The 25,854-nt window shown below is 44.3% G+C and overlaps 1 protein-coding gene across 1 annotated transcript in view; it reads left to right on the top strand.

Moving 5' to 3' along the window:
• Nucleotides 1-25,854, top strand: part of LOC124794812 — a 782,944-nt gene that overhangs the window by 724,225 nt on the left and 32,865 nt on the right. Inside the window, exons 6-7 of the mRNA XM_047258471.1 lie at nt 14,843-14,917; nt 22,800-22,976. Of these exons, the coding sequence (XP_047114427.1) occupies nt 14,843-14,917; nt 22,800-22,976 (252 nt within the window). The remainder of the gene's footprint in view (nt 1-14,842; nt 14,918-22,799; nt 22,977-25,854) is intronic.

The following is a 25,854-nucleotide window of genomic DNA, read 5'->3' as shown; positions in this document are numbered from 1 at the left end:
ATTCTTACGCACTTTCACGTGCGTGCCATACTTCACAGATATGATTATCAGCATCTTAGGCTCATTCATCGAAACGTACTTACAGTTATTCTCAGGGGTGATGAAAAAGCGCAATGACAGAGTCGAAAGTTGTTGTTGTTGTTGTTGTTGTCGTCATCTTCAGTCCGAAGACTGATAGTCTAACCTGTGCAAGCCTCTTTATCTCCGAATAACTACTGCAGTCAACATCCATTTGAATCTGCTTACTGTATTCATCTCTTCTTGTCTCCATCTACAGTATTTACCCCTCCTCCCACACACACATACACATACATACACATTTTCCTCCAGTATGAACTGATGATTCTGATGTCTCAGAACGTGTCCTATCAATCAATCTCTTCTTTTCGTCAAGTTGTGCCCCAATTCTATTCAGTAACTTCTCATTAGTTACGTGATCTGCCCATCTCATCTTCAGCATTCTTCATCTCTACTTCAGCCATCATCAGTTGTTTTGCTGCCCAAATCGTAAAACTCATCTACTGCTTTTAGTGTGTCATTTCCTCATCTAATTTATTCACAATCGTCTGATTTAATTCGACTGCATTCAGCTACGTTTGTTTTGCCTTGTTGATGTTCGTCTGATGTCCTCGTATCAAGACACAGTCCATTCCGTTCAACTGTTCTTCCAAGTCCTTTGCTGCCGCTAACAGAATTAAAATGTCATCGGCAATGTTTTTGGTCTTTCTCCTTGAACTTTGATTTCCTCTCCAAATATGTCCTTGGTTACACACACAGCGTGCTTAATGTATAGGCAAAACAACGTCGGGATAGTCTACAACCTTCCTTCACTCTCTTGACTACTGCTTCCCTTACATGTCCGTCGACTCTTTATAATTACAGTCTGCTCTCTGAACAAGTTGTAAGTAAGCTTTAACTTCCTGTATTTTACCGTGATGTCTTCAGAATTTTAAAGAATGCATTCCAGTCACCACTGTCAAAAGCTTTCTATAAGTTTACACGTGCTGTAAAAGTAGATTTGCGTTTCTTCAGCCTAAGAAAGTCGTACGGCGTATATTCTCTCGCGTGTTCCTACATTTCTCCGGTATGCAAACTGATCTTCCCAGAGGTCATCTTCTAGTAGTTCTTCTGTTATTCTGTCGATAATTCGTGTCGATATTTTGCAGCCATAACATACGAGGACGTGCCTCCAAAATTTTATGTGAAAACTCTTGAAGCCTTTTACATAAAACAAGCCCCAGGTATCAGACGAACGGACAGTGTGGCACTTGGGCTTATCAGTTCCGGCATACACTTTATAACCAAGAGAAACCTCCAAAAAACTTTATTCGGAACCGGGGAATTGGAAGCTTATTAATTTACTTCTGGAATACCGTTTGGGACGCTGTTTCAGCGAGAAATTATAACGTTTGTGTGAATAGTGTGTATATGTTTTATGTATGTGTACTTGTTTCTGAACGGAGTGTTGTTCTGATTTGAATTGCATGTGACGCTCCTGGTAGTGGAGCGGGCTATTCGAGATCCGGCTCATGAAAGCGTCGCGGTTCTATTCAGTCAATTATCAGACAAGCTGATAGTGGGATAAATGGGAGTGGGCTTACCAGTCCCGACAAACGCCCTTAGAACCAAGGGAAACCTCCCGAAAACCTTGGTCGGAACCAGGGGATTGGTGTACATTTCTGAATACAAATACACTGAGGTGGCAAAGTCATGGGACAGCGATATGCACGTTTATAGAAAGCGATAGTTTCGCGTACACAGGGTACAAAAGGGCAGTGCATTGGCGGACCTGTCACTTGTACACAGGCGATTCCTGTGAAACGGTTTCCTACGTGATTATGGCCGCACGAAGGGGATTAACAGACCTTGGACACGGAATCATAGGGGGAGCTACATGCATGGAACACTCCACGTCGGGAATCGTTAGGGAGTTCAATATTCTGAGATACACAGCCTCAATAGTGTGCCGACAGTATAAAATTTCACGCAATACCTCTCACCATGGACAACACAATTGCTGACGGCCTTTACTTAACGGTCGAGAGCAGCGGCCTTTGCGTAGAGTTGACAGTGCTAACAGACAAGCAACACTGCGTGAAATAACCGCAGAAATCAGCGCGGTACGTACGACGAACGTATCCGGTAGGACAGTGCGGCGAAATTTGTTGTCAGTGGGCTATAGCAGCAGACGACCGACGCGAGAGCTTTGCCAACAGCACGACATCGCCTGCAGCGCCTTTCCTGGGCTCGTGATCATATCGGTTGGACCCTAGACGACTGGGAAACCGCGCCCTGTATGGATGAGTCCCGATTTAAGTTGGTAAGAGCTGATGGTAGGGTTCGAGTGTGGCGCAGACCCCAGAAAGCCGTGGACCCAAGTTGTCGGCGAGGCACTGTGCAAGATGGCTGTGGCTCCATAATGGTGTGGGCTGTGTTTACATGGAATGGACTTGGTCATTGACTGGAAGTTATTGTGTTCGGTTACTTGGAGGCTGTTTTCAGCCATTCATGGACTTCATGTTTCCAAACAATGATGATGAAATTTATGTGGATGACGCATTGTCATGTCACCGGTCCACAAGTAGAGCGAATGGTTTGGCTATCCAGATCGCCCGACATGGATCTCACCGAACAGGTATGGGAAATAATCGAGAGTTCCGTTCGTGCGCAAAATCGTGCACCAGCAACAGTCCCGCGATTATGGACGTTTATAGAGGCAGCATGGCTCAATATTTCTGCAAGGGACTTCCAACGACTTGTAGAATCTGTGTGTTGGCTGAAGAGCCAACACCGTGTTACTATTGGAGGCCGAAATGCACGCGTTTTAGCTCACGCAGGTTGGCGTGAGGAGGGAAGGACTATACTGACGTGAGGTTTGGAACATGAAAAGGAATTAGAATTCAGAAAGCGGACGTAGCTAGTTTGATACTTAACTTTAATCCATTAATGATGAACGTCGCTCTTGACGGTACATGATTCACAATATTATCTGTTCAGAGTAACTGAATATGTCGCCTTGCTAGGTCGTAGCAAATGACGTAGCTGAAGGCTATGCTAAACTGTCGTCTCGGCAAATGAGAGCGTATGTAGATAGTGAACCGTCGCTAGCAAAGTCGGCTGTACAACTGGGGGCGAGTGCTAGGAAGTCTCTCGACTAGACCTGCCGTGTGGCGGCGCTCGGTCTGCAATCACTGACAGTGGCGACAGGCGGGTCCGACGTATACTAACGGACCGCGGCCGATTTAAAGGCTACCACCTAACAAGTGTGGTGTCTGGCGGTGACACCACAGAATCCATTCCATGTCGAGTTGCTGTGCTCTAACGGGCAAAAGGAGGCCCGACACGTTTTTAGGAGGAATATCATGACTTACCACCTCAGTGTAAGTCATATATCAGAACAAATGACTGCGATAATCTGACTCTGAGTAACACATTGTCGAAAGCTATCGAGCTTGTAACTTTGGTTTACTTTGTTTTAATTAAAGTTTGCTATTATTGTTTCGTAGCGCTTCTTTCACTGCTGCCAATTTCCTTTTTAGCATAGATTTAATTGTGGATTGCAACAGCTATCATATAAACGGATATCAAATTTTCGTACTGCTTTCCTCGACGTGATGTAATTGTATTGTGAAGCGATGCTTTAAATGTATTGAATGGCGTCGCTATCTTGAAATCTTTTTAGTAGTACAGTATTGCTAGAAATTCGTTTTACCATCACAACAGATTTCGAAACATGTTCAATAAGGTCTGAATATCAAAATGTGCGAAACAGTAATGGTTCAGTTTTGCAGGAGGGAAATTTTACTTGAGTATATACACTCCTGGAAATTGAAATAAGAACACCGTGAATTCATTGTCCCAGGAAGGGGAAACTTTATTGACACATTCCTGGGGTCAGATACATCACATGATCACACTGACAGAACCACAGGCACATAGACACAGGCAACAGAGCATGCACAATGTCGGCACTAGTACAGTGTATATCCACCTTTCGCAGCAATGCAGGCTGCTATTCTCCCATGGAGACGATCGTAGAGATGCTGGATGTAGTCCTGTGGAACGGCTTGCCATGCCACTTCCACCTGGCGCCTCAGTTGGACCAGCGTTCGTGCTGGACGTGCAGACCGCGTGAGACGACGCTTCATCCAGTCCCAAACATGCTCAATGGGGGACAGATCGGGAGATCTTGCTGGCCAGGGTAGTTGACTTACACCTTCTAGAGCACGTTGGGTGGCACGGGATACATGCGGACGTGCATTGTCCTGTTGGAACAGCAAGTTCCCTTGCCGGTCTAGGAATGGTAGAACGATGGGTTCGATGACGGTTTGGATGTACCGTGCACTATTCAGTGTCCCCTCGACGATCACCAGTGGTGTACGGCCAGTGTAGGAGATCGCTCCCCACACCATGATGCCGGGTGTTGGCCCTGTGTGCATCGGTCGTCTGCAGTCCTGATTGTGGCGCTCACCTGCACGGCGCCAAACACGCATACGACCATCATTGGCACCAAGGCAGAAGCGACTCTCATCGCTGAAGACGACACGTCTCCATTCGTCCCTCCATTCACGCCTGTCGCGACACCACTGGAGGCGGGCTGCACGATGTTGGGGCGTGAGCGGAAGACGGCCTAACGGTGTGCGGGACCGTAGCCCAGCTTCATGGAGACGGTTGCGAATGGTCCTCGCCGATACCCCAGGAGCAACAGTGTCCCTAATTTGCTGGGAAGTGGCGGTGCGGTCCCCTACGACACTGCGTAGGATCCTACGGTCTTGGCGTGCATCCGTGCGTCGCTGCGGTCCGGTCCCAGGTCGACGGGCACGGGCACCTTCCGCCGACCACTGGCGACAACATCGATGTACTGTGGAGACCTCACGCCCCACGTGTTGAGCAATTCGGCGGTACGTCCACCCGGCCTCCCGCATGCCCACTATACGCCGTCGCTCAAAGTCCGTCAACTGCACATACGGTTCACGTCCACGCTGTCGCGGCATCCTACCAGTGTTAAAGACTGCGATGGAGCTCCGTATGCCACGGCAAACTGGCTGACACTGACGGCGGAGGTGCACAAATGCTGCGCAGCTAGCGCCATTCGACGGCCAACACCGCGGTTCCTGGTGTGTCCGCTGTGCCGTGCGTGTGATCATTGCTTGTACAGCCCTCTCGCAATGTCCGGACCAAGTATGGTGGATCTGATACACCAGTGTCAATGTGTTCTTTTTTCCATTTCCAGGAGTGTACATGAGATCTGTTCAAAAAATTCCGAAACTTTGTCCATAATTTTTTTTTACGCATACCGTTTACTTCTTGTGCACGGTCTCCTTCGAAATACTCTCTTCCACAATTGGTACACCGCTTCCAACGCCGTTTCCCCTTCCGGAAGCAGTCCAGTCTCGGTACGCCCCTTCTTGGATCGCGCGAAGCACCGTCTGCAAATTTTATTTCGTCCACCGTTGCAGATCTTCATCTTTCAACGTGGATTTCAACTTAGGGAATCGAAGTTCGCCGGGGCTAGATCTGATGAGTACGGAAGATGAGGCAGCGCAGTGATTTCGTTTTTTGTGCAATAGTCACGCACCAACAGGGATGAATGTGCTATCGTGATGGTAAGAACCATGGATTGTCTAGCCACATTTCAGGCCGTTTCCTTATCTCACTTTCTCGCAGGTGTCGCAACACGTCACGATAACAGTTTGTCCCTGTGGCACGAATTCATGGTGAATTAGGCCTTGGGCAGGCGTCGAAGGGCGTCCTGAACGAGGGTCGTCTTTGACTTCCGTCCGGCCATTTTTATACCGTGTGGACCATTCGTAACACCGAGTACCGCTTGAGCACTCCTCATCGCAGACTTTCTGCGTGTGGTGCGTCTCTGTAAAGGTTTCCTTGAGCTTCTCGCAAAATTTAATGCAGACGCATGGCTCCTCTAACCCTGCCATCTCGAAATTCGATTTTGTGTAGCATATTTCATAGCTTTCGTCCCATTCAGTTCTATGAAAAAAGCTGCTGTCAGTCTGAGGCATAGTCCTTGAAGATACTTGTTGAGGTTGGTGTGCCAGTAGAAAATAGTGCCTACCCAGACAGTCTGCTGTTTTCATGTTGGTACCGAGCTTTTAAATAGGTCTCTCGGCCTCACTTTTGTCGATGTCCTGTAGCTGTGAACACGTAACGTCCATCACCATCACAACGCGGACAACTGTCAGCCTACAGGCTAGCTAACAAGGTGACTGAGCTGCTTGCCAGGCTCCCATTCAGCCGTTGATTTGAAAATACGAGTATAGTCGTACCTTTCACTCTCTAGCTGCCGCTACAAGTTCATAACGATTTGATAATATCATTGCACAAATCGATTGAGTCTAGATCGTATCTGATTGATTTTTCAGCGTTTCCGTGTGACTTCCACACGAGTGAAATACATCTTACATTACTGAATGTAACATGCTATACGTTATTGCCTCTCACATATATCAGTTATGGTTGATTTGTGACTGTCCCAATATGCTCCCCCTTCGTCCCCTTGCGCTCAGCCCTCAAATGAATTACTTGGTTTAAACGTGTAATTTTGTTCGTACATTTTTTAATTTCCCTTCTTCTGTTTACATTTTTCTAACACTGTTTTTGTAATTAATTTATCCGTCTACTTATAATGTATGCTTTTATCGCCACTACAACGATATAACTATGCCACCTGTTGACGTATGTGGGTAGTTCGTTTTTGAAATGGCAGCCCGCCGTCAGTTGAACACTGATGTTGCGAGTGTAATTACGTGACACAATACTACATATTAAGGCATTCTAAGTGAATTGTGAGTATTGTTAAATGTTTTGCACTTAAGGCCTTGTTTACGTTGTTCCTATGCTTGCAAGGAAAGTACGTTTCATTTTTATTTAGTCTCAGGAAATTTAATTTTTAATAATAAATGATCTGTTGATTTTTAGCTGTCTAGTAAAGCAGTGGTACAAGACGTGTTCAGATATTCCGTTTTACCACTTGTTATTACAACGTTATCAGGATAGCGTAATTGTGATGTGGAATCTGTTCATTCCAAATATACAATTATTCTCTTGTCCATTGTGAACCAGTAGGGCAGGGCTGTGTGCTGTTCACTGTTACAAAACAGGAGAGGAACTGACAAGGGGACCGCGCCTGCTCATCATCACCGATTTCGTCCAAATGTATGGTATGTGCAGGGCTTGGCCAGATATACAAGCGGCAGAAGCGGGAGCTCCAAATGACCAAGCATTTAGAGGGGGGACAGCATTTTTGGCGAGGGTCGGGCGACGCATGAGCCATCTTAGCGTAGTTTCCAGGCCACGATTGGCGCAGCGGAAAGACTACAGAACGGTAATCCGAGGGTCGCGGGCACCAGTCCTAATGCAGGTATTTTTATTTTCGATTTTTACTGTACGTACACTGCAAAAAACGCTCAGTATATTGTATTTATTAATATTTTCACAAAAGGCATGAAAGGAAAGGCCAAGGAAATCTTGGGATGAAAATAAATTTCGAGGAAGGGATTCTGAAGCGTTCACGATTATCATTTTATTTTACAGTTGATAAGCTGGTATACAAAAACAAGCTTGTTTGACATTCATATGCTGCCTCCTCTCATCGTACGGTTTGCTAGTAAACCACAGTAACCCTTCATTTCACCAAATATTGGCGAGGATAGCTTGCCATGTACAATGTATTTTGAGGCAGTTTTCTTAGGGTGTGCTTTGTTTTTCTCTCTAGACGCAATAAGAACGTTCTGAAGCTTTTTGATCAAATTCTTAGCTGACGATTCGCAGTGTTGCTTTAGCCGTGTGTATTTAATAGTGGCCGAGCAGTTCTAGGCGCTTCAGTCTGGAACCGCGCGACCGCTACGGTCGCAGGTTCGAATCCTGCCTCGGGCATGGATGTGTGTGATGTCCTTAGGATAGTTAGGTTTAAGTAGTTTTAATTTCTAGGGGACTGATGACCTCAGATGTTAAGTCCCATAGTACTCAGAGCCATTTGAACCATTTAATAGTGAACGATGATAGTCCATCCTCGTTCTGAGAAATGTCGTGGTATAATTGTGGATTTGCTTACTCTCCTCACGAATCAGTGAACGGAAGAAATTTGTTGCTCTACAAATAGGGTTTCATCACATCAAGTACAATATACTAAGCATTAACTCGGTTTATTTGTAGTGCAAGTGACGTAAAAATTGAAAATGACAAAAGTCTTCCCATATGGGACTCAATACCACGATCCTCGCACTACCGTTGTGTACGCTTTCGGCTATGCCAAATATTGCCGGCTGGTCCCGGCGGAGGTTCGAGTCCTCCCTCGGGCGTGGGTGTGTGTGTTTGTCCTTGGGATAATTTAGGTTAAGTAGTGTGTAAGCTTAGGGTCTGATGATATTAGCAGTTAAGTCCCGTAAGATTTCACACAGATTTGAACATTTTTTTAAATATTGCCTCGAAGTTAAGCTAACGTAAGTGGTTCATGCATCCTCTGATTCGCACCAGAAATGCTATTTTTTTTCTAAATATGGTCTGGAACCCCCACTTCTATCACTTTATCTCTGACCAAGGCCCGCATGTACCATAAATCTGGACGAAATCGGTGATGGCTAGGCGCGGCCCCCTTTAAAGCGAACTGCCGTTGCCGAGCGTGGAAGCAGCCGCTGCGCCTAGGTAGGCATGCAGCCCGGCGGCGCCGCTGGGCGTTGTGGGTCGGCAGCAGCGCACCGGCTCTTGGACGGCGTCCCATTCAGAGGCGGGCCATTCACAAGTGCGCGTCCAGGGGGCGGCCGCCTGCCCGCCGCCATCGATCCCGTCTGTCCGGACAGCGGTCCGCTACAGAACGGCCCGCGGCCACGCATTCATCCCCAGGCGCACACAGCGCAGGGCACTGTCGAAGTCTTAAATTGAATGTAAATACAGGCTGTCCCATTCAGACCTCCCAGATTTGGAAAACCCCACAGTAAACACGACAATGAAAAATGCACCACATTGTGGAGTATCTCAAAAAATTTACACTACTGCCCATTAAAATTGCTACACCAAGAAGAAATGCAGGTGATAAACGGGTATTCATTGGACAAATATATTATACTAGAACTCACTTGTGATTACATTTTCGCGCAGTTTGGGTGCATCGATCCTGAGAAATCAGTACCCACAACAACCACCTCTGGCCATAATAACGGCCTTGATACGCCTGGGCATTGAGTCAAACAGAGCTTGGATGGCGTGTACAGGTACAGCTGCCCATGCAGCTTCAACACGATACCACAGTTCATCAAGAGTAGTGACTGGTGTATTGTGACGAGCCAGTTGCTCGGCCACCATTGACCAGACGTTTTCAGTTGGTGAGAGACCTGGAGAATGTACTGGCCAGGGCAGCAGTCGAACATTTTCTGTATCCAGAAAGGCCCGTACAGGACCTGCAACATGCGGTCGTGCATTATCCTGGTGAAATGTAGGATTTCGCACGGATCGAATGAAGGGTAGAGCCACGGGTCGTAAGACATCTGAAATGTAACGTCCACTGTTCAAAGTGCCGTCAATGCGAACAAGAGGTGACCGTGACATGTAACCAATGGCACCCCATACCATTACGCCGGTGATACGCCAGTATGGCGATGACGAATACGCGCTTCCAATGTGCGGTCACCGCGATGTCGCCAAACACGGATGCGACCATCATGATGCTGTAAAAAGAACCTGGATTCATCCGAGGAAATGACGTTTTGCCATTTGTGCACCCAGGTTTGTCGTTGAGTACACCATCGCAGGCCCTCCTGTCTGTGATGCAGCGTCAAGGGTAACCGCAGCCATGGTATCCGAGCTGATATTCCGTGCTGCTGCAAACGTCGTCGAACTGTTTGTGCAGATAGTTATTGTCTTGCTAACGTCCCCATATGTTGACTCAGGGATCGAGACGTGGCTGCACGATCCGTTACAGCCATGCGGATAAGATACCTGTCATCTCGACTGGTAGCGTTACGAGGCCGTTGGGATCCAGCATGGCGTTCCGTATTACCCTCCTGAACCCAGCGATTCCATATTCTGCAACAATCATTGGATCTCGACCAACGCGAGCAGCAATGTCGCTATACGATAAACCGCAATCGTGATAGGCTACAATCCGTCCTTTATCAAAGCCGGAAACGTGATGGTACGCATTTCTCCTCCTTACACGAGGCATCACAACAACGTTTCACCAGGCAACGCCGGTCAACTGCTGTTTGTGTGTGAGAAATCGGTTGGAAACTCATGTCAGCACGTTGTAGGTGTCGCCACCGGCGCCAACCTTGTGTGAATGCTCTGAAAAGCTAATCATTTGCATATCACAGCATCTTCTTCCTGTCGGTTAAATTTTGCGTCCGTAGCACGTCACCTTCTTGGTGTAGCAATTGTAATGGCCAGTAGTGTATTTATTTATCATCAATAAACCTCTACATGTGAAACCATTTGTAGCACGAAGAATATCGAGTCTATATTCAGCTTCTTGCCAAGTTCTTTGTAACATTTTCTCTATTATTGTTGCAATCGCATTAGTGATACGATGTCGCAACGTAGGAATATCGTCCACTTTGGTCGCATACACACTGATCGTTCACGAATCCCCACATGAAGAAATCAGGCGGCGTAATGTCGGGTGAACTTGGTGGTCAGACAATGGGTCCTCCGCGTCCGATCCAACGATTGGGAAGTTTCCTATCCAGGAACTTGCGAAAAGCCGTTGACCAATACGGCGGAGCTCCAGCTTGTTGAAAAATGATGTTGGGTTGCAGGTCTTGTATCTGAGGTTACACAAACTGCTCCAACATGTCCAGATACACTGACCTATTCACTGTTTGTTCCGTATAGCAGAACGGTCCAGCAATCCTTGTCTTGCATTAGCCCACACCAGACGTTTATTTTAGCACTATCACGAACATGTTCAATGACAACGTGCGGCCGGCGAGGTGTGGCCGAGCGGTTCTAGGCGCTTCAGTCTGGAGCCGCGTGACCGCTACGGTCGCAGGTTCGAATCCTGCCTCGGACATGGATGTGTGTGATGGACATGGATGTGTGTGATGTCCTTAGGTTAGTTGGGTTTAAGTAGTTCTAAGTTCTAGGGCACTGATGACCTCAGATGTTAAGTCCCATAGTGCTCTGAGCCATTTGAACCATTTTTGACAGCGTGCGGATTTTGCGAACCCCAAATCCAAGCATTATGCCTATTAATCCTTCCTGATAGATGAAAGGTTGCATCATCGGAGAATAAACATCTTTCCAGGAAGCTGGCATCCACATCAGTACGCTGCAGCACATCCGCAGCAAATTGTTGTCGGCTTGGTTTGTCGTTCGGCGTCAGATGTTGCAGAATTTTCACTTTGTAAGCGAACATACGAAGACGCTGGTGAACTGCACGATGCAATGGTGATCGAGGTACATCAAGTTGCCTAGATGCTTGACAAATTGACGTACGTGGGCTTCTGAGAAACGTTTGTCTGATGTCCTCCACTGTCTCTTTTGAAACTCCGTAACGTGCACCGCCAGAATGTTTCAGAACACTTCCTGTTGCTAGAAACTTCCTATGCCATTCCTTAATTATTTTCACATCAGGTGGATCACATTCGTACACACGACGATAATTTCTTTGCACAGTAATCGGCGATTTTGTTTCTGGAAACCACACTGCTACTTGTACGCGCTGCTGTGGAGTCCCCAGTTTCACTTCATGCGACCATGCTGCTCTCTGGCGACGATACTTGGCGCTTCTGACACGGAAATATAAATTTTTCACGTCGTATCTACTGTGGTTTTTCTCTCCTGGGTCCTTGAAATCTGGGAGGTTTGAGTGGGACACCCTGTACTGATAACTGCCACCAACCACTTCTCAAATACAGTATTTCTTTGTTTCCATTAACGGAACTGCCTGACAAAAAAATGAAGACCTAAAAAGGGGATGAGGAAAAGAAACGGAACGTCACTGGTTGAGAGGGTACGTGATATTCCATAATTTTTCGGGAGTGCATCTGGGATATTATTAACTCTTATGCTTATATTTCGTCTGACAAACTTTCAAATTTCCTCAAGGTCAGCCGCTTGCAAGCCAAATTATCAGCCGTCTGGCGCGGATGCATGCACTGATTCGGTTCGGAAGGTTCTCATGAAGCCGTTGTATCCTCGTCTGAGGCGAGTTGGCCCACAGTTTTGCTGTACTGGCGCTTGATATTGTGAATACAGCTTCTGGGAGGGAGCCGACGTCCGAGCTAGCCCCGCATATGTTCGATAGGAGACAGATCTGGGCCCTTGCTGTCCACGGGAGCACCTCAATATCGTGCCATGCGTGAACGAGTGCTGTCCTGTTGAAAAGTGGCACAGCGGTACTGCCACACGAGAGATAATACACTGAAGAACCAAAGAAACTGTTACACCTTCCTAATGTCGTGCAGGGCCCCCACAAGTGCCTCAACACGACGTGGTATGGACTCGACTAATTTCTGAAGTAGTACTGGAAGGAATTGACACCATGAACACTGCAGGGCTGTCCATAAATCCGTAAGAGTAGGAGGGGGTGGAGATCTCTTCTGAACAGTACGTTGCAAGGCATCCCAGATATGCTCAGTAATGTTCATTTCTGGGGAGTTTGGTGGTCAGGGAAAGTGTTTAAAGTCAGAAGAGTGTTCCTGGAGCCACTCTGTAGCAATTCTAGACCTATGGGGGTGTTGGCCTACTGGAATTTCTCAAGTCCGCCGGAATGAACAGTGGACGTGAATGGATGCAGGTGATCAGACAGAAGGCTTACGTAGGTGTCACCTGTGCGAATCTTATCTAGACGTATCAGGAGTCCCATATCTCGCCAACTGCACACGCCCCTCACTACCACAGAGCCTCCACCAGCGTGGACAGTCCTCTGCTGACATGCGGGGCATCAGGTTGTTTCCATACCCGTGCGTGTCCATCCGCTCGATGCAATTTGAAACAAGACTCGTCCGACCATGCAACATGTTTCCAGTCTTCAACAGTCCAATGTCAGTGTTGACGGGCCCAGGCGAGGCGTAAAGCTTTGTGTCGTGCATTCATCAAGGGTACGCGAGTGGGCCTTCGTCTCCGAAGTTGCGACATGAATGGACTATCGTAGCACGCCTCCCGTCAGACGCAAATTCTCAACTTACACCACTCACAATAAATGTTGTGCCCCCTTTCATTAGCCTTATTACTCGTGGCTTCTCGCCGATTCCCGTAGAAGTTGGAGCTAGGTGAGCATCTGCACTGAAGGGATCATTGGCTGTCTTCGCCTTAATTATGTATGTGCAGTGTTTGTTCTTTCGGATAATTAAAACAAAGATTACCAGTCATTACTCCTGTGCAAATGCACACCAAGCTCGAATTGTTACGAGAATTGGCGAGATGCCACGGGTAATGATTCTAATGAACAGGGGCAGTACATCCGTAGCGTGTGGCATCAGTTGAGAATTTGGGTCTGATGGTGTGGTATCAGTTGAGAATTTGGGTTTGACGGAAGGCGTGCTGGGGAAGTCTGTGCGGTTGTGGTGTCCACTGTGTCGTCCAGAGGTCTGAGAATTTGCGTGGGAAGTAGGAGACCCGAGTATGAGTACCGGTCTCTCACAAATTTTCTACGTGCCCCATTAATGTAAATCAGTGCCCATTGGCAGCTAATATCCTGAAATCATTTGCGTCTTGATTCATACTGGCTTCAGGATAAAAATGGTGTCTGTTCTTTTGGACATGTCCGAAAGAACAAACACCACATTTACATAATTAAGTCGAAGACGGCCAGTGATCCCTTCAGTGTGGATGAACACCAAGCTCCAACTCCCGCGGGAATCGGCGAGATGCCACGAGTAGTGAGGCTAATGAGCAGGGGCACTACACCAGTAATATGTGGTATAAGTTGAGAATCTGAGTGTGACGGGAGGCGTGCTAGGGTAGTCTGTGTCGTTGCGGTAACCATTGTGTACGGATGGGAAGTGGTCAGCACATCTGCCTGGTAAACAGGACACCCAGATTCGAATCGCTGTTCTGGCACAAAATTTCTACTTGCCCCATTGATATAAATCAGAGCCCACTGACAGCTAAGATCTTTAGTTCCTTCGTGTCTTGCATCATTTTGACCAACAAATGTTACAATTAAGTGTGTGCTACAATCCTGCCGTAAGAAACGAAGTCCAGCATCCAAAATCGTGCTTCAAACGTGAATCTGAACCCCCCCCCCCCTGCATCCCTCTTCTAAAGATGAACCTGAAAAGCCTTGTAAACTTGTTAATGGAAATAAGCAAGTATTTCATAAGTGAGTAGCCGCAATTATCATTTTTATATTCAGCTAATATCCAGTCACGGAGTTCCACAATATCCTTAATGGATAAGTCTAATCTGGTATTTTTTTTCAGACATATTTTGCCTCAATTTAGTAAAGCGTCTTCAGTGACCTGAAATACATATACATTTTCATTTAAATAACACATATTCTGGCGTTGTGCTTAGAAGCTACAATCAATTCTGCCCCTAGCTATTTTTTTCTGAAATGAATGTGTTTTATTGCTTATAGTACGCACTGAACAAGAAAGTGCCAGGACCTGAGCTGTTTGTAAATGTTGCAGTTAAGTGAAATTGTGTAGACTACTTATTTACGGCCACTGAAGACGCATTAACAAATGAAGGCGAAACGCTTCTGGAAAAATGTAATTGCATTTATTCAATTGCAGTTTTTAGGAGAATCTGTTACGTTAAGTCTTAAGATACCAATCTTCAGTTTATTTATGTGGTACAAAGTGAATAATAATGTCAGCCGATAAAAATTAACCTCATCAGAGGAGAAACATGCAAAAAATCTAATATCTGTGTTTATTGTTTTCAGTTGCGGACTGAAAAGGAGAAATATGAACAGTGGAAAGACCAGCTGGAAAGGGAGAAGAACGAGGCCTACAGACAGGTAAATAAACACGCAGAAGCTCCTAATTACACATTTTGTTAGCCTTTATCCAGTATACACAATTGCAAACAAGTTTTTATTTAAAAATGTTAATTATTCACAGGGATATCTACGGCCAGACAACTTGTCTGGCGTAGCAGTAATAAACTATTAGGTTGGTGCATAAGTTCATAGTGGTTTTGTTTTGAATGTTAGTCTTCCGGTTACTGTAGGGTTATTTATCGGTGGTCATTTTTTTTTTTTTTTTTGTAGTTCACTGTTGCTATTTGAGTTTACGTATTGTCAGTTCGTCTTTTGGAGATACTGAGTGGAGCTGTGGACGTTAGAAAATGGAATGCTAAGTAGTGAAATCGGAACATTTCTAACATGTTCTTCTATTTTAGTTCAATACAGGGGTGGCAGCGGCGGAAGCACCTAGAAACATTTGCGCCATCTATGGGGATAATGCCACTGGATAGAGAACGGCAAGAAAATGGTTTTCTCGTTTGTAGGAGGATCGTTTTGACGTTAGTGACGACTCCACGTTCAGGGACACATTCGGGAGTTGATGAAGATCGTTGAAACGCATTAATCCGCAATGTTCTGCATCGGTGTACTAGAGGACAGGCAAATGTGGTGAACTGTGATAATTCCACCATCATGTGACATTTGCATGCGATGGGGAAGATTGAAAAATCGGGTGCATGGATATTGCATTAACAAAGCCAAATTCACAAAAATCAGCAGGTGGCCACATGTTCATCTCTGCTCGCTCCTCATCAACTGACTCGTGAACAACACCGGCCATTCCTATTCTGTATCGTTAGTGGTAACGAGAAATTGTGTCTTTACGCCAACATGAGGAAAAGACAGGAATGGTTGGGCCCAGACAAAGCAGCAACACCCCATACAAGGTCCTGCGCGCATCCACAAAAAGATAATGTTATGCACGGCGAAATAGCGACGGCGTGGTGTTGCTTCCCCGATGCGTAACCGTCCCTGCCAACATTCAATGTCAACAACTGAGACGTCTTGCAAGAACAACAACGAGGAAGACTTTTGGTGCTACTCCACGATAACGCCTGCCCTCATTCTGCTAGACTGATAAAAAACACTGTACGGGAAATGGGTTGGATTTTCACCTTTTCCGCCGTGTATCGAACAGCCTTCAAGGAATTTCCTTTCCGAATGAAAATGCTCTCCACACATGGCTCGACGAGTTCTCCACCTCAAAACCACGTCTTTTCTACAGTACCAGAATCGAAAAGTTACGCCTGCGTTGGTAGACGGTTGTAAATAGTCAAAGACGGTATATTATATATGACTAAATTCTCTGTCATGTCTCTCTGTGTATATTAAACTAGCGGAAAAACGCTGTGAACTTATGCACCAACATTCGTCGTGAATCAGTCAATCAATTAGTGGAAACCGTTTAAAAATCCCCGCAGCAGTTCCTGAGACTAGACTTCAGACACAGACAGAAAATCGCGGTGGAGGACTTTAATTTACGTGGATAGATAAAAGTCCAACCAGTCAGTTATATTTACATTCGATTATGTTTCAGTGGCTGTGTGTTATGCAATACACTTGAGACACTGATAATGATGATGGTATGTGTACTGATGTATTACTAAATTTTACTAGATACCTATATAGAGTGCTCTTAATGTGGTACTATTTCTGTTAATAAAGTGAGAGTCCTATTTCTTTGGCGACATTATCAACATGATTTACAGATTAGAACAACAAAGTTTATTTGTTAATTTTGTTGATACTGGATTAACGCATGGTGACAACTCAGACGTATTTTAACGTATAGTACTTCCCTGTTACGTTATTCACGCTTACAAGAAGAGGTTCCCAGCGGTGCGATCGACGTTTTGAAACTATCTGCTCGGTGATGTATGTTAAGATCCCATATATCATTCACAGCAGTTATTCTCCCGTCTGGGCCCTGATTTGTGAGCAATTGACGAAAAAAATTCGTGATTTTGTGCGATACTCAAGTGCGTTAAAAAAGTTGGCTGTAAGTAGTCTGGTTGCGTGGTGTAATGGATAGGATAACAGCTTTGCATGCTGGAGGTTGTGAGTTCGAATTTCATCAACTGTAGTAAGCTTTTTTTATTTTGAAATCTTTATCGAAAGGACTATTTTTATTCAGTTAATTGATTTAAATCTAATTTTTTTAATTCCATTCCTTTGTCGCATAATTTTAATAATTTCTTCATTTGCTTTCATTTTTCCTTCCGTCATTCTTTCTCCACTTGAAATCTTTGTTCATTTGTTTTTAATTGCTTTTATGTATGTAAATCTACAATTATATTCTAGTCTCTGTTTCAGCCCTCCTTTGATTCCTATTGATTGAACTAGCTTGACTCCAAGAACGAAGTCGAAACCCTGGAAATGAAACTTTCGTTATTCAAAATTCGCTCTAATGCTGATTTTTAGTGCTATGTTCACTTCTAAAATCTGTTGCCTTTTAACTATTTTCATCACGCTCCTTTGCGCAAATTGACATTTGAAGTGGTCCCACTAGGAGGGTCTAGAAACCTCCAATGCGAGACCACACCGTTAGCTGTTCGAAAACAGTTCAGCGGACTATGCATATCTCGTATGTTGTCAAGAAGGAGATGTTACTTTTCGAGAACATGACCCCTCCAACTTACTTTCGCGCATAGATTCACCAATCATTAGTTGTTAATCTGTACACTGCAGTCAGAGAATTAACGAGTTTTTTTTTGTAATTAGGGTGGTTGAAGAATAACCGAAATAATGCACCTATATTTCTCCTACTGTTATGAAGTCCTGATTTCTGCTGTAAATAGTAATTTTGTAACAAGCAATAATGGCGATATGCAATATTGAAACCAGCGGTACACACTGATTACGCCTAACGCTCTTGGCACGGTCCTGCCCAGTTGTTGCAGTTTTCGAACCGAAGACTGGGTCGATGAAGTTCTCTGTGCTTGTCTATCCTGTGTACAGCTTTTTGCATCTGTTCGAACCTGCTTACTGCATTCAAGTCTTGATCTTTCTCTGAAATCATTACTGTCCACGTTGCCCTCCGTTATATTAACTATTTGTCGCTGCTTCAGGATGTTTTGTATCGACCACCCCATTCATTTAGTCATGTTGTGCCATAAACCTCCTTTCTTCCCAATTCGACCAATGCCTCTTATCGTTTCTGGATTCACTCATGTAATCGTGAGCGATTTGTCAAACAAACCGTATACGATCCAACGAGTTTGTCAGTTTAATCTCAGTTCGTGCATGCTGTAACTTGATTCTAGTATGGATGTGTGTGATGTCCTTAGGTTAGTTAGGTTTAAGTAGTTCTAAGTTCTAGGGGACTGATGACCATAGATGTTAAGTCCCATAGTGCTCAGAGCCCCCTTGATTCTAGTAGGAGTGCCTACAAATGCAGGTAAAGCATTTCTAGCAAAGACGAAGAACCAAGAGACTTGAAACGTTCTAATAACGTATTTAGAATTACTTCCCACTCACATTAAAAACAAGTATTCGAAAATTTATTGTATTCTACTTGGTCCTCTGTATTACTAAAATACCGCAACGTTGGAACATAAAGTCTACACTATCCGGAGAACTTCATTTTTTTTTTTTTTTTTTTTTTTGCTCTCTTGCTTGTATGTTAAGTGTAGAATATTGATTTCCTTCATAAGCTCTTCCTTCTTAGTGTACGGCAGGGAAAGACCCGACACCTTCACCATTTACGTAATTGCCGGCCCTGCGTTGTTATGCTTGATCGTAGTTACCATAGTTTTGGAAACTCACGATACAGTGAGACAAATTGTAATGAAACACTTTTCCGGTAAAGATATACGACGAAACATCATCTTAAACAACGTCCGCTATCTTGTCAAATTTTCCGCCAGCCAAAATTTATCTCAAACACGCTCTATGTTTGGCAAACATAATAGAGTCTGGCGAATTATTTAATCGTGTACGAGGTCCTTAAGACTTCTTTCCAGAGAGAGGTTAGCAGGAAAGAACTTATCACTCAAATTCATATTCGACCTCAACATATTTATCGTTTTCAGGACTATTGCCAGTCTAATCTTTATATCTGTTTGTTTCTGCCCTTGTCAGTTTTTTTATGTTTCATTTACTAATCTTATTCCCCTCTGCATCACTTGATTACATTTCACGTCACTGCCCTGCCTGTCTGCTCAGATACGGATATCCACGGAAATGTCGACTTCGCGGAAAAAAACCTGGGGCAATGCGAATGTGTACCGTAATAATTACTTTGTATTTAAAAGTTGAAGGACAGTGACTATATTGTGTTTTTCTTTTAGTATTTTTGCATTGCATGCGGTCGATAATAATGATCATTATCATGTAATTATTATCACCAGTTCGGGATGGAGTGCTGCTAATAATGGATGGAATGCACAGTATCCTGGAGGTGGTAGATGCATTGTTGACACACGAGAGAGATAGAGATGGCGAAATGACGATATTCTTGGCCATCTACACGTTTGCACGTGCATCTTGCGTCCGCCACACTAGTACCGGCTGCCTTACGCCTCAGTCATTCCTGTTTCATTCGTAGTAACAGGTTGTCACTTCTACAGTTACCGAAATCTGCCACACAGCGAAATGAAGGCTGTTCTAGGGCACTCCATTCATCAGAACCTTCGCTCTGTGTTGTATATCATGTTTATCACATACGGCTTAAGTAATGTTAGGTATAAAATCGGCGAAAATAACTACATTTCTCGTAAATACACTTAAAAGTATGATATGAAGTGCGCATTACAGTGAGAAGTGTAGGCGTTAACGTGATTTAGAAGACGGTGGAGTGAAGTACATTTCACAAACGAACCGTACGTCTAACGTCTAACAATATGCAAGATGTAAAGACAACATACAACACAACTTCAATTGACACCTCACTGTCAAAGAAATATTTTAAAAAAAATATGACAAGAGGTTTTAACTTCAAGAACGCGTCAAGAGTTTGACAGGCTATCTGTATTACTAGATGGCTAACCCTAGCCACGGTCCCAGTTGCAGACTGCCTATCTAACAGCTTGTTTCTTACAGTTATTAACTGAATGTAAAAATGTAAAATGCTGTCATAAGGCACTAATTAAGAGGTATAATCTCATGTTAAGGGTTTAACAACAAGAGTTACAGTTAGAAACCGTGCAGCGTAACTCGGGGCACGCAGCTTACCCAAATTGTATTCGGCCAGTATTTGTAGAGACCACTTAACGACTTCCAACATAATTTCGAACTGAAAGGAAAAGTTTATGACTTACTAAATTTTCTTTGCAGGACGTTCTAATTTATTAATTATTCGCCACTAACGCTGTACGCAACGTATTTTGCTGACAGTATGCACATATACCACCGAATGCACGTGCAAAATTATATCATTTTACGACACACACTTCAGGAAATATGGCGCCGTAGACATAGAGAGTATGGAAAAGTAGCTTTTGTTTGAAACTGGGCACAAATTACCCACGCGATTGTCATCCGGTGGTCGATAACGAAAGCACTAAGCTACTCCCAACAAACTTTAAACGTAATTTCAAACCCTTTCTAAACTTTTCTCGCCTGTATGTCTAACACAAAATATGTAGCACACAAATCATTTGTAACGTAATCAGGCGTTTGAAGCCGTTTTGTATACGGAAGTTTGATTCTTTAAAGAATTCAAGAGGGTGACGGGGTTATTGGTATCGTATAGTCTACGGAAAGTAAATTATGTGATCCAACTTCAGGCTAGGCGCAAGCCCGTCTTCAGAGTACAGATAGGGATGAAGTACTTGTTTTGCAAATCAAACTGCCTTTTCCTGCTGCTAGTTACTTTATTTATCCCATACACGTTTCGCCTTCTCCTGTTCTAAGGCGTCATCAGTGGAATCTATAACGGTACAGTTTTGTTACTTATAGATTATCAAACAGTTCACTTCCCGATTTTTTGTAAAAAAGTTACAAAAAATCGCGAAGTGAACTGTTTAATAATCTATAACTAAGACCTGAGTCGAAACAAGGCCCCCGGAGTAGACAACATTCCATTACAACTACTGACAGCCTTGGGAGAGTCAGTCCTGACAAAACTCTACCATCTGGTGAGCAAGATGTATGAGACAGGCGAAATACCCTCAGACTTCAAGAAGAATATAATAATTCCAATCCCAAAGAAAGCAGGTGTTGACAGATGTGAAAATTACCGAACTATCAGTTTAATAAGTCACAGCTGCAAAATACTAACGCGAATTCGTTACAGACGAATAGAAAAACTGATAGAAGCCGACCTCGGGGAAGATCAGTTTGGATTCCATAGAAATGTTGGAACACGTGAGGCAATACTGACCGTACGACTTATCTTAGGAGAAAGATTAAGGAAAGGCAAACCTACGTTTCTAGCATTTGTAGACTTAGAGAAAGCTATTGACAATGTTGATTGGAATACTATCTTTCAAATTGTGAAGGTGGTATGGGTAAAATACAGGAAGCGAAAGGCTATTTACAATTTGTACAGAAAGCAGATGGCAGTTATAAGAGTCGAGGGGTATGAAAGGGAAGCAGCAGTTGGGAAGGGAGTGAGACAGGGGTGTAGCCTCTCCCCGATGTTATTCAACCTGTATATTGTGCAAGCAGTGAAGGAAACAAAAGAAAAATTCGGAGTAGGTATTAAAAGCCATGGAGAAGAAATAAAAACTTTGAGGTTCGCGGATGACATTGTAATTCTGTCAGAGACAGCAAAGGACTTGGAAGAGCAGTTGAACGGAATGGACAGTGTCTAGAAAGGAGGGTATAAGATGAACATCAACAAAAGCAAAACGAGGATAATGGAATGTAGTCGAGTTAACTAGGGTGATGCTGAGGGAATTAGATTAGGAAATGAGACACTTAAAGTAGTAAAGGAGTTTTGCCATTTGGGGAGCAAAATAACTGATGATGGTCGAAGTAGAGAGGTTATAAAATGTAGACTGGCGATGGCAAGGAAAGCGTTTCTGAAGAAGAGAAATTTGTTAACATCGAGTATAGCTTTAAATGTCAGGAAGTCGTTTCTGAAAGTATTTGTATGGAGTGTAGCCATGTATGGAAGTGAAACGTGGACGATAAATAGTTTAGACAAGAAGAGAATATAAGCTTTCGAAATGTGGTGCTACAGAAGATTGCTGAAAATTAGATGGGTGGATCATGTCACTAATGAGGAGGTATTGAATAGAATTGGGGAGAATCGGAGCTTGTGGCACAGCTTGACTAGAAGAAGGGATCGGTTGGTAGGACATGTTCTGAGACATCGAGGGATCACCAGTTTAGTACTGGAGGGCAGCATGGAGGGTAAAAATCGTAGAGGGAGGCCAATAGATTAATATACTAAGCAGATTGAGAAGGATGTAGGCTGCAGTAGGTACTGGGAGATGAAGAAGCTTGCACAGGATAGAGTAGCATGGAGAGCTGCATCAAACCAGTCTCAGGTCTGAGGACCACAACAACAGCAACTAACAAAACTGTATCGTTATGGATTCCTTAGAAGAGGAGAAGGTGAAACGCGTATGGGATAAATAAAGTAACTAGCAGCATGAAAAGGCAGTCTGATTTGGAGAACAAGTGTTTATATGCTTGCTGCGGAGGATGGCCACACAAGCAAACTTGTTACGGACGAAGTAGTTTGCAAAGTTTTAATATTCTCATGTGCGGATAAAAATACTTGCAGATGCGGGTAAGGGGGGTAACAGATGACGTTTTTCTTATCTCCCCCCTTCTTCACAGTTCTCTTTGCTGCCCGCGATAAACAATTCGCCGAATGAATTGCGTGCTGCGTTATCTTTTGGGGGGAACCTTTGTAAACGTGGGTGCCTGTTAGTGTTGAGAACGAATGGCGGTGCAGCTGAAGAGGGTGTGTGTGGTGTTGCAGCTGAAGCGGCAGGCGATGGAGTCGGAGGCGACGCGGCGCGGGCTGGAGCGCGCGCGCCAGGAGGTGGTGCGGCAGGTGACGGCCATCGCCGCCGAGAAGGACAGCCTCGAGAGGGAGGTGCGTCTAGCCGCCGCTGCGGCTGCTCCCCACAGCCAGGCCCAAGCGCTGGGCTCGCCAGTACGTCACGCCACGAGTGCACGGACACTTGCACGTCCAACCGCTTCCCCTGCCCAGACCCGTATGCGTCACTTCTCCTCCTTCCACCCCGACTGTCTGCGTCTCTGTCGCTGCTTTCCCCTGTGGTCTCCGGTCAATGTGTGATGTTCTTAAAGTTGGAAACGTTTTCTGCACACAGCCATTTTTAATTGTTCCGTCTTCCATCTTCTGTAGCATCTGTGACGCAATCTTTCTTCTGTTTATGTGCCATTAGTCACAAGAAATACAGGGTTTGGACAAAAATATGGAAACACTGTGGGACATGCACGCTCGAACGTAAATGCCGGCACCAGCCGAAACTGCAGGTTGCGTCGTGGCGACTGACCGCGAGCAGCTCCCGAGCGGTGTTCTCGGTACGTTGCGAGTATCGGTCGTGGTCCGAACAGTGTTGTGTGTCGTCGTGAGTGGATTGTGTGTGATCTGAGTAAATTCGAAAGTGGAAAAATTCTTCGTGCTTGTACAGTGGGTGCTTCGTAACCGAGGTAGCCGAAGTGTTTTGTGTTTCGGGAGGTACCAAATTGAAAGCTTACACCGCATACGGGGAAGCTGGAAACGTATCGTCCAGTAAGTCACAATGTGGACGAAATTGTGTGTCGAATGATCGTGACAGATGGTCGTTGCAGAGAATTGTGATGAAAAATAAGGGGACGACAGCTGCAGAAGTCCCTGCAGAACTGAATGTCACACTCGCAAACTCTGTCAGCACCACAACGTGAAGGGCGCTCCAGAAGGTGGGAATTGCAGGGCGAGCTGAAATTAGAAAACCACACGTCAGTGGTGCAAATTCTCCTAACAGGAAAACATCATTTGGCAGGACGAATTTCCAACTTCCGGCCAAGTTTACGTCCCGAGACTGAAACGTGGCAGTTGTTCGGTGACGATTTGGGCAGACGTATCGTGCTATTCCTCGGTCCCTGTGGGTACTCTGCAACATCGCGTTACTTCCGAGGGTTATGTGACCGTTTTGGCTGATCGGGTCCAGTCCGTGGTATAGTGATTGTTTACCAGTGGCGATACTGTCTTCCGAGATGACAGAGGCGCTGTTCACACAGCTCACATCATCCGGGACTGTTTTTGTGAGTACGGGAATGAACTGTTGCATCTCCCTTGGCCACCACAGTCACCAGATCTCAATATTATTGAGCTTTTGTGACCTACCGTGGAAGCGAAGGTGCGTGAACACTACCTGTATCCATAATCGTTACAACTTCCTACTCTCTCACAGGAAGAATGGAACAGATTAACTTGAATACTGTACAGGACCTGTATCCATTCATTCTGAGATGGTTGGAAGGTGTTTTGAGTGCCAACAATTGTACTCCACTGTACTATGCGTGATAGTGTGTTGTGGTTTTGGTGTTTCCATATTTTATCCAACCCCTGCATTTTTCCTTGGAAGCTCTTACTACGTGTTCAAAACTTCTTACTTCCACCTTCCATTGATTTATAGGTTTCATATATCCTTGCACAGTCAACATGAGCTCTGTCCATTGTTGTTTTAGGTAGTGCTATAATCTAGTCCTCTAGGGCTATATAATGGACGAAAGCAGTTGTAAGGTGATGAGGAATGCAGCCGACATGTACAGAGAGTAGCCCTTGGCTCCTGATGGTCTTGTGATTTGCCAGGTATCAAGAAATGAATGTTGGTGGACAATGGTCCTCGAAGGGTTTAGGGTAGAGTTTTATTGTGGCACTGTAACAAAGCAGGCATTACAAGTGTGTGTCCCAACACTGGAGAAGACTGTCTGTCTTGGTGTTGAAATGTTGGTAGCTCATATGAGCTATAAGGAAAAGCTGTAAGGCAAATTGACTGCCACTCCAAGAGTGCTTCAGTCTTGGGAGGTGAACAACTATCATTATACCAAATATTTTCATATTGATAATTTTTTACTTGATACTTTCACTCACGTCATTCCTTTATGTAAGTTTCATATAAAATGACCCTAGTAATTATTTATTAAATTTTTATTACTTACCAAAATCTTGGCCATATGACTCAGGTTCAACACATTCAACAATTGAATGCATAAGCACCAGTGGCCAACAATTGAATGAGTGGTTTTCATGCAACCAACAAAGTGAGCGTACAAAAACATTTGTGATGCTTCACCAATCTGGGCAAAATTTTGTTTGCAGTTTGTTCACACTGAGTCCACCTTTTTTCATGATTCGACTTACTTGTTTGTTTTTCTGTTGCTGTTTAAAATAGCTTGAGAGAGAAAATTAATGAGCAGACAAAAAGACACCTAACAGTAGTGGAACTTGCCAGTATTTTGATAAACTTGATTATAGCGAAGTGGGGTGTTAAATCTTTTTAGCATAATTTAAGCTCTTCGTGACATTCTTCAAACACAAAAAAGCATTTAAGAAAACACTCCATCACAACAGCAAGGTAAAATAATTTGCCTAACAATGTAATAAGAGAGTGAATAGGGAATTACATACTTTTTGGTATAAAGCTTCAAATTTTAAAAAATTGTTATGTACAATGGAATAAAAACATTACTTAGTTTAAGCATTTATCATCTATTTAAAACTCTGTTTAGATAGATTTTAAAAACATAGATGGATGGACTGAAGATACTTTTATGAGCACAGTTTTTCCTCACAGTATTACATGTGGGTAAAAAGTATAGTCCTTTCGTCTGACATGGTGTCCCTAGGTGAGATGACACAGTTGTTAAGATATTTGGGAGAAATGAATTTTATATCCCCACCTGATCATCCCATTTAGATTTTTTCATGTTCAGTTCTACATAAAGTACAGTGCAGAAACTTAAACACTGTAGTAAGACATGACTGTTCAGGAACGAGAACTTGACCACCACAGGAATGAGGA

Source organism: Schistocerca piceifrons, chromosome 4 (genome assembly GCF_021461385.2).
Source record: "Schistocerca piceifrons isolate TAMUIC-IGC-003096 chromosome 4, iqSchPice1.1, whole genome shotgun sequence".
Classification (NCBI taxonomy): Eukaryota; Metazoa; Arthropoda; class Insecta; order Orthoptera; family Acrididae; genus Schistocerca; species Schistocerca piceifrons.
The sequence above is the reverse complement of the archived record's forward strand: the minus strand, read 5'-3'. Positions and strand labels throughout refer to the sequence as shown.